At 40.4% G+C, this 19,126-nt stretch overlaps 1 protein-coding gene across 1 annotated transcript in view; it reads left to right on the top strand.

The window, feature by feature from the left end:
- C5H20orf194 (chromosome 5 C20orf194 homolog) overlaps nucleotides 1-19,126 on the top strand; it is a 135,248-nt gene that overhangs the window by 30,498 nt on the left and 85,624 nt on the right. Inside the window, exons 3-8 of the mRNA XM_030563095.1 lie at nucleotides 990-1,109; nucleotides 2,547-2,671; nucleotides 7,827-7,923; nucleotides 10,694-10,800; nucleotides 13,891-13,968; nucleotides 17,277-17,375. Coding sequence (XP_030418955.1) covers nucleotides 990-1,109; nucleotides 2,547-2,671; nucleotides 7,827-7,923; nucleotides 10,694-10,800; nucleotides 13,891-13,968; nucleotides 17,277-17,375 — 626 coding nt within the window. The remainder of the gene's footprint in view (nucleotides 1-989; nucleotides 1,110-2,546; nucleotides 2,672-7,826; nucleotides 7,924-10,693; nucleotides 10,801-13,890; nucleotides 13,969-17,276; nucleotides 17,376-19,126) is intronic.

The raw sequence follows: 19,126 nt of genomic DNA on the forward strand, positions 1-19,126 counted from the left end.
ATCCTTTTTGTTAAGTAATCTGACCTGAAGAAGAGCTCCGTATAGCTCAAAAACTTGTCTTTCACCAACAGAAATTGTTTTAATCAAAGATGTAGTTTTATCCACCTTGTGTCTTTTGCTTTTTAAAACCTTTGATCACAACCTGCTGCCTTTGCAACTTTATGAGAATCCTATAATTTATTAATTTCAGAAATTGGTAATATTCTACGTCTGCTTCTGTATGTCATTTGATATATACCATTAGCTTTAACATATTATAAACAACTGAGCGGTATCCAATTGTAACATCAGAGATTTCAGTTGCTGTAAAGCTTATCCGCAGCAAAAGTTTCAAGTTATGCAGAAGGTACATAGGCTTTGTACAATACTTACCTTGGCTGGTGCATCCTGATCCAGAACAGATGTCCAGAGAACTGTAACTTATTTCTTAAAAACAGAATATGATGGTGTTTTCAACTTTGTGTTATTTCATAAGCACAATTTAGTAACTTCAACAGTTTTTAATTCTGCGTAAGTGCCAGTAAAAAATATTCTCCAGACGTGTTGTGAATACTGCAGACTTAAAAATTGTAGTCATGCTGCTTTGACAGTAACCAAAATAATTCCTTGACTCCTTGATTATACAGGATTGCTGTTCTTAATTGTATAGTGTTTGGCTATGGTTACTATATTCTTTAATCATATTTGGGAAAGTGTAAATCTGCAAATTACCTTGGAAGATGTCTTGTTTAGTCTGCCCTCGGGCTGCTTCCGCATAATTTCTCTCTTCTTCCCTCATCACTTGTTAGATGAATGTGGTTCTAGTATTGGTGAGTGTCTGTGCCCAGCTTTTACTATTTAGGTTTAATCTTAACTGTCCCCATAACAATTAGAGTGCTGTTGCCATTCATGGTATCACATGCACAAGAATAAGACCAGTCAAAGTTAATAATCCAGAGGGAGCTCTGCCACTTCATACTGTAGCTGCTCATACGATTGTTCTTTTTCAGGAATCGATAGCAGATACAATGAAGGCTGTAGGGAGCTGGCAAACTACCTTCTCTTTGGTTTGTATAACCAGAATAACAATGACTTTGAGAAAACTGGGTTTCCTGAAGAAGTTCTTGATGGTGAGTAATATGTTAAGCATTGTATTTGCATGCTTGCTTGTCAGTGTCTAGGACCCTACAGAATTCACGGCTATGAAAAAGGCGTCATGGACTGTGAAATCTGGTCTCCCTCTGTGTATTTTACTCCATACTATACAGAATTCAAGGGGAAGACCAGCCTTTCTCAAACTGGGGGTCCTGGCCCAAAAGAGTTGCGGAGGGGCGGGCCACAGGGTTATTTTAGAGATGCATGTGCAGTATTGCCACCCTTACTTCTGCGCTGCTACCTTCATAGCTGGGCAGCCAGAGCGCAGCGGCTGTTGACCGGGTGCCCAGGTCTGAAGGCAGCGCCCCACCAGCAGCAGCGCAGAAGTAAGGGTAGCAGTACTGCAACCTTCCTCCCCCCCCGCCCCATACAATAACCTTGCTATCCCCTCCCCTGCCCAACTCCTTTTTGGTTCAGGAACTCTACAATTACAACACCATGATGTTTCAGATTTAAATAGCTGATATCTTGAAATTTACAATTTTTAAAATCCCATGACTGTGGAATTGACCAAAATGGGCTGTGAATTTGATAGGGCCCTATCAATGTCCATTTCTTGAAAAATAAGGTGTAGTTACACTTGGAGTTTTATGTACAGTTTAAAAAAATTAATGATAATTCCTGTGGGTGTATATTGGTAAACCAATATAAACTCTAATCATATACAGATTAGAGTTAATGGAATTGAAACGGTATTGACTGAATTGGGTACCAAAATTAACATGAAATCTCAGGTGCTTAAAAGTTTTAAAAATATTATTTGGACTAATATGTTACGTTGGGTTGAGAGGAGGAGGTGAAGCAAATAAAAGTAAGGAATTCTTCTGTGAACTATCTAACTTCTACACTTAGGCCATAAGGTGGCTTTGCATATTGGCAACCTGTTTTCATATCGAGAGATTAAAAAAAAAACCTTTTATTCTGAAAGGGTACATCAGTTTTCTGTCCCCCATTTTTCTTTTTGAGTGATATCTATAATGCAGTATGAACCCTCGAGTAATTTCATACTAGAACAAATATGTCTGTTTATACAATATTATGTAAAGTGCTCAGCATTGACCTATTTTTTTCAAAGCAAGTGGTGAGACAAGCCTGCAGATAAGAGGTTAGAATAGTCATAATTGTGTTGCTGAGAAGGAAAGTAATATACTTTTGAGTGTTGTGTGTGGTTTTTTTCTTCTAAAAATGTGTAGCTGTATTAAGTGAAAGTGGGATTGATCTAGTAACATTTTCCATCATGTATTTTTTTACACTTTGCAGATATTTTTGAATTGAGTGCTTGTAGGAAAAAATTTCCTTTTCAATTCCTTAAATTTCTGTGTAGATACAATTTAGATTTCTAGTTAAGTTTGTAGCTATGAAGTTAATGTAGTAATCTCTGATTTGACTCTCTCTTGTTTTGGTTATTGCAGATGTAATCATATTAATAAAACCTGATAGTGTCCATCTGTACTGTAACCCTGTAAACTACAGTTATCTTTTGCCATATGTGGCATACTGGAGAAACTTGCATTTCCATTGCCTGACTGAAAATGAGGTAAGTGAAGGCAGAATAAGTACACTGAGAACTGCATATATTTAACGTTGCACTAGTGACTGAGGCTCAAAGGTTTACGTGTACATTTTTTGCAAAGTTGTCTTTTTGATAAACTGCAGCTGCCTTTTGACCCTGATTAGAAGCACTACATTTTTGTTTATATTCTTATGTTAAGTTACACAGAAATAATATATTACTGAACACTGCTGTTTTAGAGGAACAAATCAAACAAAGCTGAGGAATAGGTTTTTTTCCCCCTGATTCTTCCTCCCTTGACAGTGTCATTGATTTAACAGAAATTGGTGGTCATGTCGCAAGAAAGGAATATTTGTGGCATAAGCAAAATATAGAATCTGAATTAAGTACCACAGTGAACACTGAAATACTCAAGAGTAGCTTTTAAATTACTAAAGTTCTTTTTATATTAGTCCAAGTACTTGCAAGTGCAAGTAATTTAGAAGAGGAGTGGAAATATAAATCAGAATCTGTGAAAAACTTGGTTTGGTTTAACCATTTAAAGAACATATTTTTTGTTGTTTGTTTCAAGAGACTTCTCCTGTCCCTAGTCAAGTAAATGGCAGTTTTTCCACTAACTTTAATAGGAACAGCTTTGGGCCATATCTTGTGATCATAATAAATTAAGTGTCACTTTAAACACTATCCAACAAGAAATGGATTTATCTTAAATTTCCACTCCTTCACTTGGATCCTTTGTATCTCCGTGAAGTGTTGGTTCATATGCACTAGTGTGCTGGACAACCTGGTACGTAACTACTGAGACTGTCCTCTGGAACTGACCTGGACGGAGCTACCTTCAACTGTTAACGTGTGCCGTAATACCTGGCAATATATAGCAACAGCCTCCCCATGGACGCTTGTTGTGGAGCCTATCATCTGCTGATCTAGGTACTGAGAATAGTTGGTATGTCCCCCACTCCCACCCCGCAAACAAATCCAACAGAAAGAGAAAAACTTGGCCCACATTGGGTCCAGAGTCGCTTTGCCCCGACGAAGATCTCCTATCCCCCTCTCCTAAATTATTGTGCTGAATTCCACTGGTGGAAAGAGGATTGACATGTGGGGCTGGGGGCAGATTGGGGAAGAAAGAATTGGAAGTGGTGGGCATCAGCTTATAGCCGCAGCCCTTTGTAAAGTTTCCAGGAGAAGGGAAGAGAAGCTTTTTATCCCCTGTGTAAACTATTTCCTCTCCTCCCCTGTGCCTGCATGAAAGTGTGTGTAAAGGGTGGGAGGTGCACTGAGTGGGTTATCTATCTAGAGGATGGATCAGTAGAGATTGTGAAAAGGACAAGAACAAGAGGATAGAGGGAAAAGAAAGATTTGGAAGAGGAACTTTGGTGGATGAAGCACTAATTGAAATGTTATGTTGATAGTCTAATTACTAAAGTCGCCATAAATTTAACCTTTTTTTCTCTTCTGTAGCTTTTGAGGTGACTCAACTGTATTTTTAACTAAAACATGTTGTTCTCATTGATCACAACCTAACTGATCTCGGTCACGGAAGTCTGATGTGACTACTAATACTGTTAGCTGCCTTCTTTTTCCAGGGCTACAGGGGAGCAAATGGGCATAGTGAGAAATGCAAAATGATCAGTCTGACAACTTGGGCTGCAGTTTCATTCCAGAGGGCTGTAGTTTGTCAAAGAGGAATTCCAGTCTGACAGAACTGGGGAAGCCCAGGAGATTTAGCTGTTTGCCTTAACTGCAAGAGGTGGCTGGATAGTGTGGGGTAAGAAGAATTTGGGGTAGAGGAGTGTGGGTAAAGGGGGAGGCACAGAAGCTGGCTGTGGAGCAGAGCTGGAGAACAGGTTGAGTAGTGGAAGTTCTCAACACTTACCTTAAAAGCAGCAAAGAATCCTGTGGCACCTTATAGACTAACAGACGTTTTGGAGCATGAACTTTCGTGGGTGAATACCCACTTCGCATCTGACGAAGTGGGTATTCACCCACGAAAGCTCATGCTCCAAAACGTCTGTTAGTCTATAAGGTGCCACAGGATTCTTTGCTGCTTTTACAGATCCAGACTAACACGGCTATCCCTCTGATACCTGAATACTTACCTTGTAACTTGCAGTTGGTGGAAAGAAGCAGGGCCACTGTATGTCTTCACTCCCCACCCCTACTTATTACATGTATTTAGATTTATAACAAAAGAAATATAAAAGCTATGAGGTATATTTTGTATACTACTCTACCTGTGTTTGATAGAAACTTTAGAATATAAGCATCCAACTAAAATAAGCAGCTTACTCACAAGCCAAAACATCTGTTACAAAATGTAAATGATGACCTTCATCAGACTTGCCGGGTGCCTGGAAAGTCGTCACCCAGGCTATTCCAAACCATAGGTTGCAGTAGGTCCAAAGCTGAGGGCCCCATGCTGATTAGTAGTAATCATTAATCATGCACAACATCATAAATGTGCTGTGCAATTAGAAATATTTTAATATGTTTAAGAAGATAAAATGGGTTTGAAAAATCTGCTTACTTTGCTATTCTCTGATTAGATTCGTTGTGTGTGGTCTGCTCTGGCTAAGTTTTAATGAAATCTCATGATGCTGATTCAAATCGCTGATTATGAACAGAAAGATGAGCCAAATGCCCTAATATAGTTGGAGTGTATAATGAAATAAACTGAAAATTCTGAGGTTCCTTGTACTGTAAAGATGACATTTATAGACAGTACCCCCGAAATCAGCAACCAGTGTGATGGACTTTTTTTTAAGTGCCATTTCTTCAAATGTATATGGGAGCTTCTGGCTGTTCATAGGAGCTGTGATATCTTGTCATCCTTCAGACACCATTTTAGACTGATTCTTTCTGACAAATGATCGCCTGTGACTGTTTGTTGAAGTGTTTTAGTTTTCCTTTACAATGGCATACCAAAGTACTACATATTTTTTAGCTAAGCTTTTATAACAATAATAACAGCAAAGCTTTAAAAAGGAACAAGTCACATAGGGCTTGTGCAGCTCTTATAGAATCTTGCAAAATTTAGTGTTCTCCAATCTTTCTGCTTGGTCACAATGTTTTTGAAGTAACTACTGAACAGCGATGGAAAAGAAGTACCATTGAAAACGTCTTATAAACAGCGATATAGCATAATAGAGACTTATTTTAAATTCTTATGTTTCAGAAGTATACTGACTGTATACTACATATGTGATGGAATATATTTATAATTGTACTGAAAAGCCTTAATGAACGACCTTCCGGTGTCCCCCTGGAAACCAGGAAAGCTAGTTCTGAAGGCATTTTAAAATCTAATTTGAGTAACTGACAAAGTCACTTGGGAGCAGGGTTTGAACTGAGAGTACGCTCCAACTCCCTCATAGCTCTAAAGCAAGGGTTCTCTCAACAGATTTTTTTGGGTGGCCTCAGTGTGGCCACCAATTCTTGCTGGTGGCTGCTCTGACAATTTTTCCTAAAATACTTAATTAAGTTCAGGAAAAACAAATAAATATGCACATGTACATGTCCAAATCATTGAAATTTATTTATGTAGATTTTTTTGGAGACTCAATAATACAAATAATGAACATTTGTCTCTATTCTTTACTGAACCTAAAAAGATTAGAAACAAATGAGGTGCTTTGTGTGTTCTTATCTTTTGCTTTTTTAGTTGCTTGCTAGCAAGTAGGTCTCTTTCTGTGAAAAGTGATATTTATATGTTTGCACAGCAGTAGACTTGGTCCCTGTTTGGGAGGCAGTGTAAAGTGATATTAACCAAACCTGCAAATAATCACTTTTCACAACAGACTTACTCAGCCCTGGCAAGCCAGGGAACAAATTAAGCCCTGGATAGGAAGGTGGGCAGGGAGGCAGCAGAGACCAGGCCAATGGATGTGGGGGCTGGGGAGGCAGTCAGAGTCAGGGCCAGGGGTGATGGGGGATGGAGATGGAGGGGTAGGGAAGGGGGTGGGGAGTGAGCCCAGGGCCGGCACCTGTCACTGCATGGCTGGGACTGAAGCCCAGTGGCCTGAGCCCAGGCCCAGTGCCCACCGCCACACAGCTGGGGGATGGAGCATGTGGACGAAACCTGGGGCAAGAGGACGCAGCAGTGGCCAGGAGCGATTGGTGGGCGGGGGAATGTGAGCCCAGGGCTGGCACTTACTGCTGCATGGCTGGAGGCTGGAGCCTGATCCCGAGGCCCTACGGCTGGAGCCCCAAACCTGCAGCCATAGGATGGAGCCTGCTGCCATGCAGCCAAAGCCTGAGCCCAGAGCCTGCCACCCCAGGTCTGAAGACTGGGTCCCACTCCTCTTGGGAAGTTGGGGAACTCTCACTGGCTGCCTGCTCCTCTGCCATTTGTGGCTCCAGAGTGGGACAGGGTCCAATCCGTTCTGGAAGATCCAGGGAGGGGCCACTGCTTTGTGCCTACCCCCAGTCACCATCCAGGAGATTTGAGAAAACTGCCCTAAAGTGTTAGAAATAGTAAGTCTCTTTTAATCCCCCAACCATGCTACTATACACATATATAGTAGAGGGATCAGGAAGACAAGATTGTCTAGTGGCCAGAGCAGGGGAGTAGTGTTAAGAATTCTAGGTGCCATTCCCAGTTCTGCCACTCACTTGCTGTGTGACTTGGGGCAAATCATTTCACCTCCCTGTTCCATTTTCCTCATATGTAAAATGGTGATAACTGTTTTTCTCTCCATAATCTTCTGTGGTAAATAACTAGTAAAAAGTCTTGAGATTCTCCAATGAAAAGAATACCTTGCATGTAGAACTCTTTCATTATCATCTGCATGCTTCCATGCAAAAATGCCTGTTCTTAACTATCCATATTGCAGGTTGGGGGGGAGATAGGCTCTCTTGGAAATGGAGAGTGAAGGTTTCATGCTTTATCCTGCATAGCCTTGTAAAAACATGTTCCTTTTTGTACTTCAGTTTTGCAAACAGTTCTGTTTGGCCTTCATATGTTCATACTATGATGGCTAAAATCCCCAGAGCATAGTGATTAAATAAATAGCTTTAGAGAGCCTTTGTTACCGTATGGAATAGTGTAATGTACAATCAGCATTGGTTATGCAAAATGGCAGTTGTCACTTTTTTTTAAAATGTATTTTAACTGTAAAGTTCTCCAGCCAGAAAATGTTAGGTTTAATAAAACTAATGTTTAAATTATTCCTGTCAGTATGAAGATGAAGAAGCTGCAGAGGAGTTTAAAATTTCCAGCTTTGTAGACATGGTTCGAGATTGTAGTCGAATTGGAATTCCTTACAGCTCCCAAGGTGGGTTAATACTGTATTACTTCATTGTTTTGGTGAATTATTTGATCATTTATTTGTCAGAATAGAAGTATGACATTGTAACAACAATAAGTTAAAATACCTCTGGACACTTTTTTATTGCAAATGAGCCTGATAGTTTATCCATCTCATTTAAATGTATAACTTTATATCAGGTTTTGGATTTCTTAGAATCTGAAACTTAAATTACTGAGGTTTTTATTTTCTCTTCAGAGAACATAGTGTATGTGTGCTCTGCATAGTGAATGCTCATAGCCTGAGGCAAAGAAATAATTTGAATGCTGGGAAAAGTGTTTGGCTAAGTATAGAAGTTCTCTGTTCCGATGGGGGCTTCAGATAAATACACTTTTTTTGTGTAAGGAAGTAATACACTTTTTTTTTTTATTCAAGCTTCCTGTTTTAGGACAGAATAAACTGGACAGCATGATTCCCTGTATGATCTGTTGCCAGACTTGCAAGATGAATATTTTAATTTTATATTTCTTCATAAATGTGTTCAGGAATGGAAATAGCATACAGTATATGGTGCAAAAATACTGCAATGCACTTGTTGTGTAATTGTTGACTTTTTTTTAAAAGAGATTAATATACTGTTGCAGCAAAATCTTTGAGCTGTGCATTTACCATAAGTCTGGCTTTCTGTTGATGGCTGGTAACCGCTGTTGATAGTTATGGTTGCATTCCATTTTCACGTCTAACTGTCCTTTATTTTGGTGCTCATAACTCACATTTCTTTTTGTATGAACACTTTTTTTTTCTTGGTTGGTCCTGACAAAAAGTGAAATTTATTTGCAAATTTGTGCTAAATCAGTTCAGGCAGTATTGTGTTAGGTGAATGTAGAAAATGTACCTCTCCTATAATATATTTTCTGATAAGAAAATTTGCACTCATAACTGAAATAGCAGAAGCTAGTAACTTTTAAACTTGTTTCTTAAATAATCATCCATCCTTAAGTGGAAGATGCAATAGTTTTCAAGTCATAAATATATGAAGAAACATTGTCCTAGTCTGAGTTACGGATGCACTTTTTCTTGCAGAGTTCCTAAATTCTGCTAGACGGCAGTCACTCTCTGATTCAAGCAGTTTTTAAGCTCTGCTGATAAACTCATGCACTCATCGAGCTCAATAGCTTTAATTTTTTTTATTTATAAAAACATAGGGAGTTTAGATGGAAAAAAAATTGCATAAAGCAACATTTAGCATATGCGACTGCTTGAGAGGAAGTTCAGAAAGTTTAAGCTTTACTTCCTCTGTAGTATTTTGGGCATTTTATGATACAATGTGTCACTGACAGCAGGGGTTCTTAACCTTTTTCTTTTTGAGTCCTCCCCAATATGCTATAAAAACTCCACACCCCACCAGTGCCCAACAACTGTTTCTCTGCATATAAAAGCCAGGGCCGGCATTGTGGAGGTAGCAAGTAGAGTAAGTGCCTGGGGCCCTATACCACAGGGGCCTCGCGATGCTAAGTTGCTCAGGCTTCGGCTTCAGCCCAACATGGCAGGGTTCAAGGCCATGGGCTTCAGCCCTGCACAGCGGCGCTTTGGCTTTCTGCCATGGTGCCCAGAGAGCCTAACATTGGTCCTGCTTGGTGGACTCCCCGAAATCTGCTCATGGCCCCCCAGGGGGCCCTGGCCCTGGCTCCGGCCCCCTGGTTGAGAACCGTTGACTTTGTTATATTTCTGATTTTCTTTGCTTATTTACAGTTTGCTTCATAGGCCTAAAATTCTACAAAAACATTTCAATGTGAGTGGTCCTGTTAAGTAGAATGGGACTGCTCATGAGTGTAAAGTTAGCCATCTGCCTGAAGTGTTTTGTTAGACTTGAGCCCCAGTCTTTATCAAAACTTGTAAAAGACATGCAGCATAGTCTAACCAGGGTTCTGGGGAAAACATTTAACAGTCTGGAAATTCTGTAATACTGAACATTGTTTCTCAACTTTGCCATGTTAACTTTGCCATGTTAACTTTTTCATGCAATTTATTTTTAGTCCACCTTCCCTCCAACCCCCACCAAAAGTATATTGGACTATTTTCCACAAGTAGAATACTGCTGTACATAAACTATTTTGCTTCTTAATTGCATATACAGTCTATATTGTAGATTTTACAGCTAGTTCTGTATTCTTCCTTTTGTATCGAAGATCAACAGGTTGTTTTCTTTGGCTTTCAGTTGAACTCTGCTTTTTTGTAACAAGCACAGTGAAATATTTAAACTACATGCTTGAGGGTTTGCAGGGCTGGGAGTTGGAGTGTGGAAGGGGATGCAGGTTGCAGGCCCTGGGAGGGACTTTGGGTGCGGGAGGGGGTTAGGAGCAGGAGTTTGGGGCATGGGAGGGAGCTCGGGGTGCTGCATTTGGGGGCACTCACCTCTGCCAGTTCCCCACAAGCGGCGACCCGTCCCTGGTGCTCCTAGGCGGAGGTGCAGCAGGTGGCTCTGTGAGCTGCCCCTGCCCGCAGGCACTGCCCATGCAGCTCCCATGGGCTGCAGTTCCCAGCCCATGGGAGCTGCGGAGACCAAACTTCCTCCCTCTTAGTTAACTGGCATTTTTCACTTACTGGCACCCCGATACCTCCAACATGCCTGATTAAAAAAAATGCTTTTATGGTGTATATATAAAGGAATATTTCAAGTCATTTGTTAGACCTTCAGAACAACTTTGGCACATTGTAGAACCGTGAGATATATTAAACGGATGCTTTTATTATTATAGTCACTTAACATTTTTTGTGAAATATTTGATTCCTATAGGTCATCTACAGATATTTGATATGTTCATTGTAGAAAAGTGGCCAGTAGTGCAGGCCTTTGCACTGGAGGGAATAGGTGGCGATGGCTTTTTTACCATGAAATATGAGGTATGTATTAAGCAAGTACTTCAGTTTGTTATCGTTAAGGCTAAGTTTTTGTCACAGATACTTTTTAGTAAAAGTCAGACACAGGTCACAGGCAACAAAGTAAAATTCACAGAAGTTGTGATCTGTCCATGACTTACTAAAAATATCCTTGTGTAGCGGGGTGGACCCCTCTTCCTGCCCTGAAGGGTTAAAAATAGCCCTGGGAGGGGGCTGTGGCTGGAGAAAGCAGCCTTTAGGCTGGGCTGATTGGGGGAAGTGGCTGCAGCTGGGGCCACGCCCCAAACTGAGCAACAGGGCAACCTCCATGACTAAATCGTATCCTTAGTTATCGTTACCTAAACATAGAATTCTCTCCTCCAGTCTCTTCCTCTCAAACAAAATTATCCAGGTATGAAGTGGGCAGTATTCAGTTGTGGACTAGCGACATGTTTGCAGTCTATTACCTTATGAACTAAGTGTACTAGAAACTGCTGCTTTTTTCTACTGGAGAGCTATGAATCTCCCTTTCCAGTTGTGTAGAACATTTGTTTTGAGCCCTGCTAGGTGGTAAGGTACAGATCTGGAGGAAATAAAACATTTTAGATCATTGTTAAGGGTCCTTACGGCCCATCACCTGAGGAAAGGAGGAGTGACTGTAACTTGTTGTTCTTCTTCGAGTGATTGCTCATATCCATTCCAGTTAGGTGTACGCGCCGCGCGTGCACATTCGTCGGAAAACTTTTACCCTAGCAACTCAGTGGGCCGGCAGGTCGCCCCCTAGAGTGGCGCCACCATGGCGCTCCATTGTTTGGATGAGTTGTTGGCTCAGCTTTTCTGGCTGGCAGGTTCTCTCCCCTAAGTCAGGTTTTTGTGAGGCAGCATGGCTCATTGGATCAGGCACCAGACTGGTGGATTCCAATCCCAGTTCTGTCACTGACTTGCTATTTCACTTTGGGCACGTGTAGTAGCCCTGTGTGCTTCAGTTTTGTTTTGTTTTTGTAAAATTGAGATAATAAAAGCTACCTACTTTGTCTACAGAGGAGAGTGCTATATAAGTACCATGTAACAATTTTTTTTTTTTTTACTTCATTTCACCTTCCTGGAACACCTCCATTGCTATGCAGGCATCTCTGGTTCTCTGCTATCCCAGTTCTGTTGCTTTATTGCCTAAATATTCCTGCCTCATCTCTAGGCATGGGTGCTCTTCATCTAGGCTCCTCTATGGAGGATCACTTGGTACACATACCTTTTTATTTTTTTTCTGCCTTGATTAATTACTACTTTTAGTGATGTTACTCATCTGTCTGTCTTTGGCCCATCTGTGCTACAGATCGCCTTACTTTTCCTCAGCTGCGTTCATGTATTTCACTGCTTTGACTCTTCTTCTGAAATCCTCACCCATGTTTTCATTTCCTTGTACCATCTTGTGCTGTGAACCTGTCAGATCTCAAAAGGTATGAACACGGTCTGAATAGATAGGTGCTCTAAGGGAGGCTTGACTAGAGCAGTGATACTCAGACAGACTCCCAAGCTGCAAGAGGCTCTGCAATGTGGCTTTTGCAGTAGATTTTAAAACACCGTGATGTAATTAACCAATGAATTCACATGACTGTAACTCTTTGGATAATGTTGATAGCTCATTTGGCTCATGAACTACTGAGGGCTGAGTATCACTGGACTAGATGATGATGATCCTTTTTGGTCTTAAAATCTATGGGTCAGACCTTGGCTCCATTGATGTCAATTGGAGTTTTGCCGTGGACGTAATTGGGACTAGAATTTTATCCTATGAATCTGAGAGACCTCTAAGGGTATGTCTTCATTGCAGTACAAATCTTCCAGCTGTCCTGGGTCAGCTGTTTTCGGCACGTGGGACTTGTGCTGTGGGGCTATAAAATTGCAGTGTAGACATTTGAGCTTGGGCTGAAACCTGGGCTCTGGGATCACAAAGATACTTCAGAGTACTACATGCTGCATAAGCAAAGTCATTGCCTATTCCCTTTCTGTATTTTGTTTCAATTTTAGGTCTTCAAACTAGTGGTATATTGATGCTTTTAACACAATAATGCAGCCACACGTGCCCCATTCTCTTCAGTTCAAAATTGCCCTTATTAGAATATTTAAGAACATTTTTAATATTTAAAATAGTTATTCTGTACTTTTTCAAAAGCAACTAAGACTTTTAATCAATATTTCACAAAATATTTAAAGATTAATAATTACCTCTTAATATTTTGTGATGATACAATGGTGGCACATGTTCACAGTGCTATTATGCACAGAACTCCATTAATGCACTTAGCTGTAAATGATGAACGAATGGAAACCATATCATAGAAGGCAATCTGTTGCCAGATTCAGTGAAGAGCAATTGAAATGACTATATAAAGCAGTCATATAAAACTTTCAGTGTTGCATTTTTGAAAACTTTTTGAAATATTTCAAAATCTAGAAAGCATTTAAAATGTCAGTCTCTTTTTGAATATTTTTGAATGATTATCGCTCCATATGTATGTTTACCTATAGAGGAAAATATTTTAGTGTTAGTGCCAGTTAATGTGTAACTTGCTTTAGCTTGGTACTGTCTGCCTTTCTGGCCATTCACTCATAACAGGGACTTGCGTTTTCTGCAGTTCTAGCCATTCTAGCCATCTTGTATTGCTCTACCATATTAAGACTCAATCTTTTAAAAACTCTTAACTGCAAATTTGTCTCTTTTCCCTTGGCTATACTTGTTAATCTCTCTCTTCTCTGCTCTTAATTATCTCTATTATATTTAACTCTGAAAAGCCTTTTAGGATACAATTTGTATGAAAAAAGCACATAAGACCTAAATATCAGTTACATACTGTCACTTAATATAAAGGATATGAATCTTATAGGTTGGATTATCCAGAGTTTTTAAATCTTATCCAGTCTTGAATCTGAAATGCTTATTCCATTGGTTGAGTGTTTAACATTCATACAAACTGTTGTAGCAGGCTGAAGGCCAGACTTGCAAAACTGCTCCACACCCAGCAGCTAAGTGCTTGAATGCTGTATAAATCTGTGCATGTCACACTACTTACAGTATTTTCACAGTAAAAAGATATATATTCAAATGTTTTACAGTTAATGGATGTCAGCATGGATCTATGGAAAACATACAGCAAAATGGATCCTGTTTCCCTGGAGGACTTGCTCTTTGAGGTAATGCAGTTGAAATGTTTTGAACTAACTCAGGTCAAGTCTTAGATGAAAAGTGTCAATTTATGTTAGTGTATAACAAAAAACTGGTTTGACTACATCAGCCAGAGTGTGGGCTCCCTATACTGTGAGTGTGCTGCAGTTTTCTCTTTGGAAGTTTATGTAAATTCTGTGGGATTAAAGACACTATATTCTTTACCTTATCAAGTCTATAGAGAGAATCCCCACAGTTGCATGAGCTGGCTGTATTCTTTGCAGGCCACAGCACTATGTACTATGTATGTTTTTGACACCAGTCCTTCAGTGCATGTTAAAAGAACAGTGCGTGGCAGAAGAAGCATTGTTACAAAAGAACAATTTTCTTATCATAAACCTAATTGGTCCATATTGATTTATAACTACTTAATAGTTTAAAAACAGATCAACAGTGACACATAGTGGCCACAAGCAATTTTTACAATACATTTTTATGCATTTCCCAGTGAACTTGTTTTGTAATGAGGTAGTCTGATTTTAAATGCCTAAATCAATTTGAAGTTGGAGGAATATATGCTTCTAGAATAGTAGTGCCTTTGGTAGTTAAAGTTTAGTTGACATAAACATCAATTTGCGAGGGTTAGTATTGCCTCTGCTAAATCCAATTTGAGCTGGGTTATAAACAAGTGTATATAATTGTTCTGTCTAATCTTCTCCTATTTTAGTGCTGTTTACCTAAAACTGACATCAGTCTCAGACTCTCAGGCTGTTGATACACTTCTTTTTTTTGCTGGTCTTGATGGATATCTCTACAGTCATAAATGTGGACAAGATATTCAGGATTAATTGTAGCTAACTTGGTCTCTTTCGTGCATTTTTAGAAATTGGTATGCTGTTAATTACCATATTGTCAGTTTAATTCTGTCATGCATAGAACAGAAACAGCAAACATAGAGACATTAGTGACTTCCTTACATTGCTCAGACAGCATCCTCTATGATGATAAAGCCTGATCTCTTGTAGGGTTGAGAATGTACAGTAATTCTTATATACTCAGTTCTCCTCAGTTTGTTTTATTGTTACTCTTGACACCAGAGTGTGAGGTATTAGCTGAGATTTTGTTTTGTCATGTGAATACCTGTCATTTAAAGGTTGTGTGGTTTGCTGGTTTGATGTTTGCAGTAGTACTTTGGGAATCCAGAGATCAGGGCTCCATTGTGCTAGGCTGTGTAAAAACACAAGAGAGAGCTGATCCCTGGCCCAAAGTGCTTAAAATATCATTAACCAAGTGGTTGGACTGAGACAATCTCACTTCACATGTCATTGGACTGCCATCAGATGTTAGTATGCGTTTATCATCACTCTCCTGGAGTCCATTTGAACCAGTGACCTAGAGATGAATCTGTTAGTAACCTCTTAAGGTATCCAGTTGTCCAGTAGTTAACTTCCATAATGGTGGTTGAAATGAGATGGCTTCGTCCTTAGTTTGAATAGGAGTCTGTCTTGAAACACATGATCAGCTAGCTCATAAATCCCAATGAAATAAACAGGATGTTAACACTTTTAATTGCGTATCTATCAAATTTATTTACATACTGTAAGATTCTTTATTTCAGTCTTTAGAAGTGAAGTAACTGATGCATTTTAAATTCATTTTGGAACAGACACACATTTCAAAGATTTTTATATCTAAGGTTCTCAGTTTCAAGCAGTCTTGTTTCTCTCCCTTTCCCTCCCCTCCCCCCACCCCGCCCCATTTTAAAGGCTTGCTGTGAGGCTGCCAATTCTTGTTGTGGTGATTCTTCTTCTTTTTAAAAATATGGAAGATGCACGATGTGGTTTTCAGAAGTGCTTGGACTTGGCCTGACTCTGCTTCCATTGAAGTCAATGGTGAAAATCCAGCTTGACTTCAGTGGAAGCAGTTTGGTCCACATGGTGAGTTTTTGGAAATTCCTGCCCTTGTTTGTTCTAACTCTAATAAAACTTAGACTGAAGTCTGACAACTCTGCTTGGTATTAAAACAGTGAATTATGACGTATAGCATGGGGCATGTCATCTTTTCCTGAATAAACTAATGAAAGTACTTCTCAACTATGCTATTATAGAAGGCTAAAATAATCTATGTGAAAAGCTTTTCATTTTGCTCATTCTTGCTGAACAGAGGTTTTCTTGTGGCTTATGGCTTCAAAGTATAGAATTAATGAATATCAGTCTGTAGCTGTAAATAAACAATTTTGTTTAGACATTAAATGTCCACGTTAAAGTGTGTTTAAGACTGTAAATGTTACTGCTCTATCTAATTTGTATGGCTTACTGTTAGCACTGCATTAATGAAGCTGTAAGTGAATGGGCTGTATTGTCTTGTGCATAGTCTGTTGCTAAATTTATAATGTGAACATAAAAATATAATTTTGACTCATACCATTTTAAAAAAGACCACACAGTCTGAACCTCACTTAAATAATCCTTCCTTTCCCCCTATTTCTTCTGGGTTCATGGTTAGGAAAACTATGGAAGCCATTCCACATAATACATACTGTGCAATAATTGTAGATCCCACACTAAACTTTGTAATTCTGATACACTATGTACCCGTCCCAAATACCTACTTCATCAGCATGATACAATTTTGTTTTTCTCTATTCTTTTTCTGACATTTTAATTTCAGTCTTAATTCTCACTGCCTTAACTTTTGTGCTGATTCATTTCTGTTCTGTACCTGACATCTAGCATACTTAGTATACATACTTGCTGTCTCCAGCCATGTTGTTTAGGGATAGAGGGGTGAAAACACATGGAGCAGAATTTATCTTGAATAATTAGAATGATTTCCAGTTATAAGAAGTCACTTTTTCCCTCCTTTCTATCAATAGTTACTATCTTTGTTTGATGTTAAAAGTACAAATCCGTATTGGAGCAGTGTACAGATTCCTTGTCTTTAAAATGTATTAGGCAGTACTTCATTTTTTGATCCTGTTCATATTTACACATTTGCCTCTTCAGTTTTTGAGTGAGTATCTCTTCAAATAGCTTTTACCTAGTAATCTGAAAACTCAGTTTGACATTCTCAAAATAAATGGCTTAATTTTTAAACTGAAATTACTTATTGGACAGAAGATTTTTTTTCAATGAAAGTTGAATTTTCCAGTTTATATTAAGCTTTGAGTGACAAAAGTAAATTTCAAGGTCTGAAGTGGTCATAAAACAAGATTTTGCATAATTGGAATGTTAAGTGTTGTAACATAGTTGATTTCGTCATTTGACATCTGTAATTTACTGCTCTGCCATGACAGTAGCCGAACAGAATGACACATATTGGTTTTTTACCTTCTCAGGATTTAATGATTTTTGAGCACCAGTGGACCAGCTTTTTTGCTAATTTCGACACTGAAATTCCTTTCATCCTGGAGCTGTCAGAATCTCAAGCCGGGGAGGTATGTTTACTTGATTAAACCCTTTGAAATGCAAATACAAGGAGGAATTCATGTGGCACCTTAGAGACTAACTAAGGGCTTGTCTACATCAGAAAGTTGCAGCGCTGGTGAGGGAGTTACAGCGCTGCAACTTTGAAGGTGTACACATCTGCAGGGCACCACCAGCGCTGCAACTCCCTGTTTGCAGCGCTGGCCGTACTCCCGTTTTGTCTCGGGTGTAGAGGATCCAGCGCTGGTGATCCAGCGCTGGTAATCCAATGTAGACAGTTACCAGCGCTTTTCTTGACCTCCGTGGAAGGAGGAAGCCTCTGGTAATCAAGCTGGTTTCCTTTCCCGGTTTGCTCTCTCGGTCCCGGAGCCACCCAGCAAACCGCAGGGAAGGAGACCTGCTTGCTCGGGGTTCCGGGACCGAGAGAGCAAACCGGGAAAGGAGACCAGCTTCGCCGCAGTTTGCTCTCGCGTTCCCGGAGCCACCCAGCAAACCGCAGGGAAGGAGACCTGCTTGCTCGGGGTTCCGGGACCGAGAGAGCAAACCGGGAACGCCGCGGTTTGCTCTCTCGGTCCCGGAGCCACCCAGCAAACCGCAGGGAAGGAGACCTGCTTGCTCGGGGTTCCGGGACCGAGAGAGCAAACCGCGGCGAAGCTGGTTTCCTTTCCCGGTTTGCTCTCTCGGTCCCGGAACCCCGAGCAAGCAGGTCTCCTTCCCTGCGGTTTGCTGGGTGGCTCCGGGACCGAGAGAGCAAACCGCGGCGTTCCCGGTTTGCTCTCTAGGTCCCGGAACCCCGAGCAAGCAGGTCTCCTTCCCTGCGGTTTGCTGGCTGGCTCCGGGACCGAGAGAGCAAACCGCGGCGTTCCCGGTTTGCTCTCTCGGTCCCGGAACCCCGAGCAAGCAGGTCTCCTTCCCTGCGGTTTGCTGGGTGGCTCCGGGACCGAGAGAGCAAACCGCGGCGAAGCTGGTTTCCTTTCCCGGTTTGCTCTCTCGTCCCGGAACCCCCCTTGAAGCCGCCCAACAGCGCTGCAGTGTGGCCACATCTAACACCACTTGCAGCGCTGGTTGCTGTAAGTGTGGCCACTCTGCAGCGCTGGCCCTATACAGCTGTACTAATACAGCTGTAACAACCAGCGCTGCAAAATTTTAGATGTAGACATGGCCTAAGATGCCACAAGGACGACTCCTTGTTTTTGCTGATACAAACTAACAAGGCTACTACTCTGAAACCTGAAATGTAAATGTCGCTAATGCTGATTCGTTATTATCGCCTTGCCATATTTGATAGGGTTTGTTTTCTTCCCTTTCCCCCTTTCTTTTTTATCTTAATGGTTATAAGCCAACTTGCCTATTGCGGTTTGTAAGCTTATGAATACTCTTTTTTCCTAAATTGTACAGTTCAGGCTGTTTTTCCTGTTTGTTTAACATGACAGTACAATATAATAAAAATGTTGCATCTGTGTAGCAGGGCAGTTTAACTTTGCAGCTGAACTCAAAGTTGAGTTTTGCACTGATAATGGACCTTATTTGTATGGCATGTCTGTCTAATAGATTCAGATTTACGTATGAATTTCACTTCAGTTTGGTGGTAGGAATTCACATAAAGCAACAAACAAGAAAAACAGAGACTGCAAATTTCAGACCTGTTTTATCATCATCCATGATATGACTTAAATGGGAAATGTGGAAATGCTACTGTGCATTCCACCCCTGTGACCTGTTACTGGTTCCAGTTGAGTTTAATAATTGTAATTATGTAATC

The sequence above is a fragment of the Gopherus evgoodei genome, chromosome 5, assembly GCF_007399415.2.
Source record: "Gopherus evgoodei ecotype Sinaloan lineage chromosome 5, rGopEvg1_v1.p, whole genome shotgun sequence".
Classification (NCBI taxonomy): domain Eukaryota; kingdom Metazoa; phylum Chordata; order Testudines; family Testudinidae; genus Gopherus; species Gopherus evgoodei.